General features: G+C 43.8%; 1 protein-coding gene across 3 annotated transcripts in view; it reads left to right on the top strand.

Annotated features, from left to right (window-relative positions):
- Positions 1 to 12,394, top strand: part of Thsd4 (thrombospondin type 1 domain containing 4) — a 544,450-nt gene that overhangs the window by 456,972 nt on the left and 75,084 nt on the right. For all 3 annotated transcript variants that reach the window (XR_005874742.1, XM_013117385.3, XM_005075596.4), the window contains one exon: positions 9,437 to 9,641. Coding sequence is in view for 2 of the 3 variants with exons in the window: in XM_013117385.3 (XP_012972839.1) it covers positions 9,437 to 9,641 (205 nt within the window). In the remaining variant the exon portion in view is untranslated. The remainder of the gene's footprint in view (positions 1 to 9,436; positions 9,642 to 12,394) is intronic.

Below are 12,394 nucleotides of genomic sequence, written 5' to 3'. Positions count from 1 at the left end.
TGATCTCTGGATTCTCCAGGCAGATTTGAGGTGTATATGTATATAAGCACATCTATGTGGAGGCTAGAGGGCAGCCTCTGGTGTTGTCTTCAGGAACACCACCCACCTCCTTTGAGACAGAGTCTCTCTTCATTAGCCTGAAGCTCACCAGTGAGCCCCAGGGATCCTCTGGTCTCCACCTTTGCAGCCCTGGGATTCCAGGTGCATGCCACCATGCCTGGCATTTTCACATGGGTTCTGGGGATCGAACTCAATCATCATGCTTGCAAGGCAAGTGCTTTATCAACTGAGCCATCGGCCCAGGCCTCAGGCAGCAGCTCTTTTATTCCCGCATAGACCTCCTAAACACCTACCATGTGGCAAACACTGCTCTCACACTCGTTAAGCTAAAAGGCAGCTAGAGAATCCTAGGTGGATGGCAGGAAGGAACTGGTTTTTAATTGAACAATCAACTATTATTTACTCACTATCTCTTTGGCATAGACCAGGACAAATTTTACATTTCTATGAAACTGCCGTGGTTTTGAAGCCTTCTGTAGTGGTGTTGTATGTTTCTAGACATCCCATAAGCTGTGATGTAACCTATTAAGCAACGGTTCCCTAAGAGGCTCATTCTCCCTTGGAGGTACTTGGCAATATCTGATTAGTTTATCACACTGAGGAGGAAGAGGGAGCCTGGCCCTAACAGGTTGAGCCAAACACTATGCAGTGCATAAGACAGCTGCTACAAGAAAGAGCATGCCAGACCAAAGTGTCAACAGGGCCAGAATGGAGAAACCCTGGCCCTGAGGAAGGAGAGCAGGCACGAAGGGAATTACTACACTTCCACACCGTGCAGCCCTTTGTCAGCCTGCAAGGCTCTGCTTTTCTCATTTTGTGTAGGGAAGTTCTGTGGTTCTATACAAAGTTTTATTTTAAATGAATGAGCTTTTATCCCCCACCTAAGAAAAAAAGAGGGCTGGGGGACTATAGTTCAGTGGTGAAATGCTTGCCTAGTATGCTCAAGGTCCTGGGTTTGATACCTAGCACCCCAGAAGTTGAAGCCTTGCAGTAGGACAGCTCTGGTGTGTGTACATATTCTTGTCTGTATTGTGAAGGTATATATGCATGCAGGTTTGTGTGCATTCTGTGTATGCAGAGACTGGTGCACATACACACATGCTGGTACCAAAGGTCAGCATAAGATGTCTTTATTCTTTCCTCTTTTGTGAGTCAAGGTCTCTCGCTGCACCCGGAGTGTGCTGATTCAGCTTGACTGACTGGGCAGCCAGCACCAGAGACCCTTCTGTCTCTGCCTCCCAGCAGTGGGATTGCAAGGGTGTACTACCACACCCCAATTTTCACATGGGTGGTGAGGATCCGAATTCAGGTTCTTGTGCTTACACACAAAGCATTTTACTAACTGAACCTTCTCCCTGGCCCCTTAGATAATAACTCTTTGCATTCTGTATAATAAGCCAGATTAGATCAGAGCAAAGAGGGAATAGATGATTCAGGACCAGGCAATCAGAGTCACTTGAGAGCAACTGCCTGAGTCTCAATCTTGCCTCACAGGAATCCGGGCCCACCACCCTTACAACATGTGCAAACCCATATTGAAGTGACTTTTTTGGGTCTTTTTGTTTAGACCAATGACTGACGACATTTTTCTAAGAGCCAGAGTATAAATATGTTAGTGTTTGTGGACCAGACTGTCTGTGTTACTACCCAGCTCTACTGTTATAACCCCCAAACAGCCATAAACAATAAGTAAACAAATGGGAATGTTTGTGTCCAGGTCAGTCTCTGTTTACAAACACAGAAGTTGGGCCAGATCTGGCCTGGAAGCCGTGGTCTGCTAACTCGGCCTAGACTCTAAGCGGGAGTCGTGTCTGCTCCCTCTTCATGGCTGTTCTGCTGTGTCTAACATCACATTGGCACTCTCTTTTGATTAGCTTAGAAAACTTGCTAAACAATACAGAGGGCCAAGGGTACAAACACACCTTTGAGAACGTTTTAATGAAAATAACACTGGAAGAAAGAGCCATCCAACATTTCCCAGGGGTCTACATGTTGTTTAACCTTTCCCCTATGTTGAACACCTAGGATGGTGCCAATGTTCTTAGTATTGATACCAACACTATGATGAGTCCTATTGTTCTGAAATTGTTGGCCTCGTTCCTTATCATTTCCTTTGCATGAATTCCTAGAAGAATGCAATGCTTGAAGCAGCATGGATTGCTAAATTACTTTCCAAGAAGGTGGTATTCATCATCTACATTCCTCGCAGTGACATGAGAGAGATATTTATCATATGCAGAAGACTTCTTTCAACAGAATGTCATCTGTAAGGGTTTTAGCCTCCATATGTATTTCCACAAATTAACTCACCATAAATACAAGAAAATTGGTGTTAGCAGCAAATCATTTTAATATTCCCCCACCCTGCTGTAATGGAATGTTTATTAAGGCTCCATATTTTACCTCTCAGGGTCATCTAGCCAGCCAAATGAGGTTGCCCTGCCTTGTGTGTTTCTGAGGCACATAGAAAACACCTGCTTCCCATTAAAGAGTTGGAATCCTCTGGCCACTATCTGGATGCCTGGCACCACCATCACCCCACCCCCACCCCCGCCATGATGGACAGAACCTCCTCCCTGTGAAATTCACCACCAAATATGTCATCCAGATTGCTCATTTCCCTTGGGAAATCTCATTTAGGTTAATTCTGGCACACAATTGAGGGTAATTCTTGGGCAATTTCTCTTATGATGGCTTGCAACATTTAAAATTTTTCATACAAGTGTTGCAAAATAAATCACTAGAAAAATGCTATGAACATCTGACACTTGTCCAATCACCTTTATTCCACCAGCAAGATAAATCTCTCTTGAGTGGCAGTCCATGGTGCAGTACAGAAAACACAGAATACAGGTGGATGGGTGGGAAGCAGATGCTTTCTCTGGCTGTCACTGGTAGATGTTGTTTGAACAGTAAGAAGAGAGAAACTATGTAAGGGGCTGTCTTTTAGGTCCACTGTGCCCTTCCTTTGGCTTCTTAACATTTTCTGAATCTGTTCAAATGAAAAAGAAAATATTACTAGTTGATGGGTGTTATCGAAGTAAGGATGGGTCCTCTGGTTCCATGATAATGAGATTTCTTAAAATGGATAAATTTCAGGCATAATCAAATCTTTAAAACCAACGATAACAAAGCCCAGCATTCCCTGAAAAGTTACTATACCACATCTTTCTGCAAGGGTTATGTTTCCTCATTAAGTCCTTCCAGCATCCTGAAGAGGTCAATATTACAACATCTCCAGTCACAAATCCAACAACAACAAAAAACAAAAAAACAAAGCCCACTCAACAGGCATGTCCAAAGAGCCAGGACTCATAAGCACAGACGCAGGTCAGGACCTGTGTCTGGAAGACGCCCATGCTCCTCTTAAGCAAGTGATGACACTTTGCTGCTCCCCCAAAGAGCAGCACCAGTATGGAGTCATCCCCATTAGACATGAGTTGGTCAGCTTCCTGACACACAAGCCAAAGTTCCAGCCACTGTTCCCTGATATCTCAGGACAGGATTGTTCCCAGCATGCTGTAGAGGGGTATCCCACATTAAGTCAGAGACGAAGCCAGGCCTATGCCCCTGGCCTCATGATTCCCAGCTCAGTATTCTTCACCTCATTTCAAACTGCTTCTCCTGCTAGATGGCATCAGCTACACTTAGCAATTACATGGCAGTGTTCTTGGAGAGAGATGTCCTAGTAGGACTTTCTTGCTGTGATGAAACAGCATAGCTAGGAAAGGGTTTGTTTTGTATTTCTCTTCCAGGCCTCAGTGTATGGTTGAAGGAAATCAGGGCATGAACTCAAGGCAAGAACCTGAAGTAGAAACCACAGAGGAATGGTGCGCTCGACAGTTTGCTCCCCGACTCATGCTTGACTAACATTTTTTGTCTAGCCCAGAACTACCTGCCCTAGGAATGGTGTTGCTCACAGTGGCCTGGGCCCTCCCACATCTGTTAATGATCAAGAGAATCCCCCATAGACATGCCCACAGACCACAATTGAGGCTTCTTCTCTAACATGACTCTAGGCTATGTCAAGTTGACAATTAAGGTTAACCAGGGCAAGGGGAATCAGCTGTTTTAAAGAAAGAAGCATTACACAAATGATAGTATTTCATAGAACCATACACTCTGAGAAATGTATCTAAATAATGGCAAAATTCATATATAGTCTACTCTTTAGTTAGCCATGTAATGCTGATGCCGGTGGTATGCAGGGCTCTGGCGATGCATAGTGAGATGTAATCATTAGGGAACTCTGGGTAGAAGGTCAACAAAACTCCCTGTACTGTTTTTACAACTTCTTGTGAGTCTAGGAATTTCAAAATAAATAAAAAGCTCTTACAATAAGAAATTGATGTAATAGGAAGACAAGCTAAAATATTTATTCATTTGCTGCATGTAGAGTATAATGTTCAAACAGCCAGTTGAGAAGAGATACATCATGTGCTTCGTCCTTCACAAGACTAGAAAACAGTCACATCAGAGTTACCTCTGGACAGAGCACTATCCAGGATTCTATGGTGACATCACCCTAAACTTGTTCTCTGTACTTGGTGACTGCCACTATCCACTCCTTCAGCAAAAGTCTTAGTTCTATGTAGTTTACAGCAATCCTGTGGGCTGCTTTTAAGATAAAATGGGGAAAAATTGATTCCCAACAGACCTATAACATAGTATAAGCTCTGAATTAGACATTACAAAGTTGAAAACAAATGGAGGGATTAAAGCTTCCTTCCCCTTCTACTGGTCTGTCAGTCATAGGATCCTGTTCATTTTGCATCTGAATGTCACTCGGTTCCCACATCCTGCTTAAGCTGGGATATTGAAGCACACACTACTCTATGTACCCAATTTTCAATTTCTAAAAGAAAGTTGATCCTGTCCTGGAAGAACATTAAAAAAATGCAGGTAGTCCTTGTTGCCCAATAATTTCTGATAGTGTGTGTGTGTGTGTGTGTGTGTGTGTGTGTGTCAAGTAAGCCCTTAAAAATTAACCCCTCCCCCAAAGGTGAGACCTTGATCATCTGATTCAACTGGGTGCTTTCCAGATAACTTGCCTGGTGTGGTCACCCAGTGACATCATCGAGAAAATATAAATATAAATTCACGTGGTTAGATCATCTGGTCCAAAGGTCACTTTTTCAGTCAATCAAACTGTCCTTCATTATATCACTGATCTTCAGCATAACCCTGTCAAGAGACAGGGCAGTTGTCATGTAAAATGTTTTCTGTGGCCTCAGATCTGGGAGTAAAGGTCTTGAATTCATGTTGTCTGCCCAGTCCTCACTCTAGAATTGTCTTTCCTGCTTCATGAAGTGGGTAGAATTCTGTGTGACTCCACTGCAAATCCATCTCTCAAAGGGCTGAGGAGCCATTAGAACACCAGAAAGATGTTCCAGTGGTTTCTTTTCATGTCTGGGGAAGGGTCTTTCTCTCTCAAGAAGTAAATTGCACTGAGAGTCCAGGGTGGGCTCTGAGAAAACAGGGTGTCATTGTTAGCTCTTGACATTGCTTGCATAGCTACACCGTTCCCTAAAATCAGTCTCCAAGCTATGTGGACATCTGCTGGGAAGACTGCAGTGGCAAAGTCTAGATCCATCCATTGTGACTGAGCTGTGCAGGAGATCTGGTGGGGATCCATTCAGTAGTGCTGGATGACTTAAGACGATGTCTAACTCAAAAGAACAATCGACATTTTGCCTGTGCCTGTGGTTGTCTAAAGCAGTGTGTGTTGTACAACTTCCAACTGAAAATCCTATTCTGGCTGCACTGAGACAGAAGTATGAGGTGATGCAGATTCCATCTTTGGTGTCTCTTGTTGGTTCTTGAAATACTCTCCATTCCCTGTCTGCAAGAGAGTATTTCTGTAAGAGATCTTTCTAGGCTATCTGCTCCCCATCTCTAGGTAGGACCACTCCACACTGCAGCCAACATTATTGTCTTCAAAACACATCTTGAGCATGACCCTCCACTTCTTTATACATCTGGTAGTCATTGATTCCTCAGATTAAAATTCTAATGTTTCACCCTGGAGAGTCTAAATGATTCTCTGGCTTCACTTCATCCCTCACTGCAACCCTACAATTTGAATGTAAAATGTCTCCAACAGGTATACACATTTGAACATTAGGTCTCCAACTGGTTGTAATAGTTTGGGAAGCTTTTGAATCTTTGTGAGTTGGGAACTAGGTGGAGGAAGTGGCTCAATAGGGAATGGACTTTGAGACTGTCCCTTCCAGCCCATGCTCTCTACTTCCCAGTTGATACCACAAACAAGCAGCAGCCATACACTCCCCTAGCATGAACTCCACCATGCCTTCTTCATAATGGTGAACTGTACTCTCTCAAACCATGAGCCAAAATAGGTCCTGCCTCTCTTAAGTTGCCTCTGCCAGGTGATCTGCCTCATCATTCTATGCACATGCTTTGTTCATTCCTTCTTCTCTACCTTTGTGTGTATGTCCCCTCGACTCAAGGTTGGTCAGAATGGACCAAAGGTTCTAGAGAGAGGGGATCATGAGCTATCTCTGGGGCTGATCAACTTTTCTGTCTCAGTTATATTTTATTGCTGTGACAAAACACATGACCAAGGCAACTTATAGAAGAGAGCACTATGGACTTCCAGTTCTGGAGGGATAAGTGTTCATGATGGCAGAGCATAGCATCAGGCACAACTGAGAGCTAACATTCTCAAACTTTGAGCCAGAGACAGAGAACACATTGGGAATGGTATGAGTCTTTTGAAGCCTCAAAGCTCATTCAAAGTGGCACACTTCCTCCAACAAGGTCATCCTTCCTTATCCTCCCCAAACAGCCACCAATTGGGTACCAAATATTCAAATGCCTAAGACTGATGGGGGACATCTCATTCAAACTACCACACTGTCCATCTTACCCATCCATAATCATTAGTTTAGTTAGACTCTTGGCTTTGGTGGAGTAGGATCTGTTTTTTTGTTTATTTTTATTTTATATGTGTGTTTACCTACATGTGTACATGTCAACCACATGCATGTAGTATCCTTAGAGGCCAGAAGACATCAGATCACCAGGCACTAATGCTACAGATAGTTGTGAGCCTCCTTACAGGTAATGGAAGCCAAGCCCGAGCGAGGCCTCTTCAAATACAGCCAGTATTCTTAACCAGGGAGTCATCTTTCCATCTCCAGAATTTCTAGAAGATAGAAAACCTGATGCTGGTAGTGTTGCTTTGTTTCAAAGCAAGAGAGAATGCAAGACAATGAGGGAGTGACTATCATTCTCTTTACTTTCCTGTTAAAGTGTTCAGGAGAGTGAAGGTAAGACATTTTAAGGGAGGAGAGAGACATAGCAAACATGACATTTTGAAGGGCTAATTGGATATGGATGGACATATTGAGATGATGTCCTGTTATTGTCAGAAATAATGTTTTACAGAGAAGCTATTTGTAGAGAGAGTAGTGATTATTGATGGACTAATGTGCACTCAGGAGTATGGAAGCAATAAGGCAGAAGTACAGTACCTGCAGAAAGATGTCAATCAAAATAAAGGAGCTAAGCTAAACAGCTCTGATCTGAAATCTGACCCCGCCCACAGAATACAATCTGTGGGACCCACGTGGATAGACCCACAATTATTTATTTTTGTTTTTCTTATGCTTTATTGTTTTGCTTTTGTTATCAGATTTATTCCACAAGGTGAATAAACCCAACATGTAAAAAGAGAAACAGCTAAACTTTCTGTTTTCTTGTTATCCAAATTTGACCTTGCATATTTATTTCATATGGCACAGTAGTTTACTAAAATACTTCATATAGATAATTCAATAGATGGTATATTTGAAGATTTGAAAACCCCAACATTCGTATACTACACAGTTTTTATGTATTCCCTTTATTAAAAGATAAATTAAATTGCATTGTGAATGCTGGACCCACAATTATTTAATGCAACCAAAAGTGAACTTGGAGGGGTCTACCAACCACTCTGCCCCTGAGATATGGTGTCATGTTTGCTATTAGGTTCAAGAACCAAAACAAGCTTGTGAGTCAGCGAACATAAGTCTCAAGTTTTAGAATACCATTCTGACTTCATCTTCTGTAAGCCCAGAACCCAACATAGAGTCCTATAATCCCAATACTTAATCATCCAAACTACATTCTACTTACTTTCATCTGCCTATGAGGAAATGTGACAGAATTCTCTGCTCAAACCGTGAGTCTCAGTTTTGAATTCAGGAAACAGGACCATGAGCCCTATGGAACTAGCTTGGGCAGTGGGAGAAAGATTTCAATCAAGATCATTATGTTTTGTTCCAAAGCTTTATTTTTTTAATGCAAAACAAAATTGACTAACAGGAACATGAATGGGTGATGGCAAATAAAGATAAAGTAGAAAAAATTGAGTAATGACATTTGGGGTGGGGGTATTAGACAAGAGTTTCGGTAAATGAGCTTGACCGTGGTAAGGTCTCTGATAGAAGCTTGCCATCCAGTGTGGGGCTGCTTTAGGCACTGGACTTCTGGGAAGAGCCTCAGAGAACAAGCAAACATGCTGTGCTCCAGAACCACTTTATTTCCCAGGAAACTGGGCCAGGAAACAGCACTTCGGGGGGTTGCTTTGTCACGTGGTGGTAGGGTTTGCAATGTAGAACAGGCTTGGCAGCAGACCTCAGTTGTAAGTAGGTTATTTACTGTGGTTCCAAAGAGATTTAAGAAATCCCCAGCATGGGGTATTCATGGCCATCCTGTAGTGGGGTTGCAAAACAACTTCACTGTCCAACTATATAAATAGCAAACCCTGACTCCTTCCTATTCATTTTCTTCTGATCAATTACCTCAACCAAATGAACTATTGCATTGATCTGTCTTGTTTATTGTGAGGGGCTCCCACTCCACCCTGGAGGGTACATTTCATTGAGTAACTGAAAAGAAAGGCTCTTGCTGAAGTAGGTGCTATGTGCATATCTGTTGAATGAAGGCATGTATGAACGTTTAAAAATGTGGTTGTATATACATGTGGGTATGTGGGCATGCAACTTATGTGTACATGTGGAGACCAGAGGTCAACACTGGCTGTTTTCCTCCATGGCTCTCCATCTTACTCTCTGAGTCTCTACCAAAACTGTCTCTCACTGATGGGCTAGACTAGGACCCCAAAGGAGCGCTCTGTTGGGATTACAGGCATTCACTGCCAGGCCTGGATTTTTCCGTGGGTACTGAGCTCCAAACTCATGCTTGCACAGCAAGCACTTTGCCACACTGAGCCATTTCCTCAGCCCCAGAAGCAAGGGCAGGAGGAAAGTCGGTCTGAGGCTACCAGTGGATCCCCTGATCCTTTCCCGTTCCTGCCTCCCAGGTGCTCCTGATCTGTTTCTACAACACCTTTTCTATCTCTTTGCAGAACATTGGCTGTGACGACTTCCTGGGCTCCGACAAAGTTGTGGACAAGTGTGGGGTGTGTGGAGGTGATAACACAGGCTGCCAGGTAGTGTCGGGAGTGTTCAAGCATGCCCTCACCAGCCTGGGCTACCACCGAGTTGTAGAGATTCCCCAAGGAGCCATGAAAATTAACATTACAGAGATGCACAAGAGCAACAACTATTTGGGTGAGTTCATTTATCTTTTACACACACACACACACACACACACACACACAACTTGCTGCAGTTGATGAATTCTTTCCAGGATGGTAAGGCACTGTGGTGGCCAGATGTCCCAGGACATACAGAAAGTGCCACTGGGGTCTTCCTGACCTGCCCTTTGGAAGAGAGTGTTGTGTGGTGGTGGTGGGGTGGTCCTTCCAAGAACTAAATGGTTAATGTTTATTCATTTATACCAGGCTTTACTCAAGAAAGATGTGGGCATTAAATGGGCAACATACTCCTCTGAGCTGGAAGGGGGTTTTTTGTCAAGAAGGAAGGGGGCTTTATTGGTCTTGGTTCTTTTGGGGTCTGGGGGACCTTTGAGACTGTTGCTCCCTGGAGGGCCAAAGCAAAGGTAATCCTTTCTTCTCTGTGTTTCATCTGCCTGGAGCAGCAGGCCCCCACAGTCCTCCTGTTCTGCTGCAGAACCATCAGCAGTCTTCTCAATCAGTTTGGTCTGCATTTAACCCATTGCCCTGCAAGCGAGAGCCTTGCTGGTGCTGCTTCTAGACATCCCAGTTATTAGCATGCCTTCCATTGTTAGCAGTCACAAGAATGAGCATTTACCAATTCCTATTTCAGGTAAATATGTGCAAATCAAGTTAAGCACATGTTAATAGGGGCGCCTGTTTTGTTTTTTGAGACAGGGTCTTGATCTGTATCCCAGGCTGGCCTGGAAATCATAATATAATCCAGGCTGACCTTCCTCCTATATGTTGGTATTATAGTCATAAGCCACCAAGCTGGACCTAGAGTGTCATTTTTTTTCAAGACATAAGCAGCGACAGACATTGTGTTTTTAATTATTTATTGAACAGGAACCTGTCTAGAACAAAGCATGTGCCAGTCAATAAACCTACAGCTTTTCCTGTATAAAATCCTGGAACACCTAAACAACCTATAGCCTACGAGCTACTCCCAGCCTCAGTTTACAAATAAAACAGACATATGGGGATCAGAGTACTTGTCACAGTCACACAGCAAGGAAGAAGCAGAGCTGGGATCAAACCAAGGGAGGGGAGCTCTGGGCATAGAAGTCTAGCCTGAGATCATACCCATGGCTTCCTCTACTATGCCACTGGTCACATGGCAGTCAGTGTCCACAAGACATTTCAAAATACCATTTATTCTGTTGATGGTGTGTGTGTGTCTGTCTGTCTGTCTGTCTGTCTGTGTCTGTGTCTGTGTCTGTGTGTGTGCACACTGGCATGTGCACGTACACATACAAGATTACACATACCTGTGAAGGCCAGAGGCCAACCTCAGGTATCATTCCTCGGTGCCAGCCCCCTTGCTTTTGGGCTCCTATCCTGGAGCTTGCTGAGTAAGCCAGACTGATTGGCTAGTAAGCCTTGAGGGTCTGCCTGCTTCCACATCCTCATCACTGGGGTTACATGCGTGAGCCGTTACACCCGCTTTTTTATGTGGGTTCTAAGAATCAAACTCAGGTCCTAATGTTTTCACAGCAAGCACTCCATTGACTGAGTCATCCCTCAGCTATCATTTTACACTTGTCCCTTCCCTACCTCCCCAAATGCAGCCCAAACTAACTTCACTTGGTTTGATTGTCTGCGGGAGAAAAGGATGGCAGATGGTTCTCTGAGACAGGCCCAATTGTGGCAGAAAACTAAGCTTCCCCTGAGCAGTTTGTGTTATTTTAAATCTCAAATACTGATCTCTGTGTTTCTGCCTTTCTCTGTTGCTTTTACAAGATCGCCATCTCCACGCACATCCTGCCTCCTACAGTGGAAAATGATCTTTGGGGGGTTATTTGAAGTGTGATTGTATTTAAACACGCTGGCAAACAATGCCAGTTTTTATTAGCTTTATGTTGTTTTTCGTAAATGTTTCCTCACTGTCACTGGTCCCATTTTGTAAGCACTTTCAGGCTCCTTAAAGGTACAATGGATATTTTGCGTGAACATCCACGTGGTACCTGAATGGAAAAGCCTGGAGCCTTGTCCTTCCCATCCAGAGTATGGGATTGTGTTGTAAGACTCAATGAGAACACTGATATACTAGGGAAGGTGATTGACAAGTGTCTTCTCCCTTCCTTTTGTCTCAGAGGGTTTGTCAGGGTGTAAAACTTCATGGGCTGTAGTTGGGATAAAGCACTTGCTGTGCAAAATTCGGATCCCCAAAACTCAGACCAAGTAGGCGTGTTGTCCTAGCTGTATAATCCAGCTAAACTGCAGCACTCATTCAGGAGGCAGAGATACGAGGTAAGCTAACTAGACTAGCCACTCAGTGAGCTCCAAGGTCAACAGGAGACCTTGCCTCAGTAAATAAAAGTGTAGGCTGATGGAGAAGGATGTCCAATATCAAACTCTATTGCCCAAGTGCACACAGCCCCATATGTGTGAACATGCATACAGATGTACACACACACACACACACACACACACACACACACACACACACACTGTGGAACAGGAATCTCCACCTCCCATAAGAGGGACAAAGAGAATGCAGGGGGAGAATAGAAGTACCAAGAGTCAGTGGGAGAGTGACTTGGGAAGTCAGTGTTGACTCCCTCTGCCCGGAAACCAGTGGGTTCATGAGAAAGGCTTTATCCATAACAGTGTCACATGACACTGTGTCAGCAAGGAGAGGGGAAGAAGGCTTTGAGGAAGGAGACTTTATGTCACCTGGAATGTTCTAGATGTTCCTTCTGGTCTTAAGACTCGGAATACATTCACATACCATAAATCTCACCC

The sequence above is a fragment of the Mesocricetus auratus genome, unplaced genomic scaffold (assembly GCF_017639785.1).
Source record: "Mesocricetus auratus isolate SY011 unplaced genomic scaffold, BCM_Maur_2.0 Super-Scaffold_100691, whole genome shotgun sequence".
Lineage (NCBI taxonomy): Eukaryota > Metazoa > Chordata > Mammalia > Rodentia > Cricetidae > Mesocricetus > Mesocricetus auratus.
The sequence above is the reverse complement of the archived record's forward strand: the minus strand, read 5'-3'. Positions and strand labels throughout refer to the sequence as shown.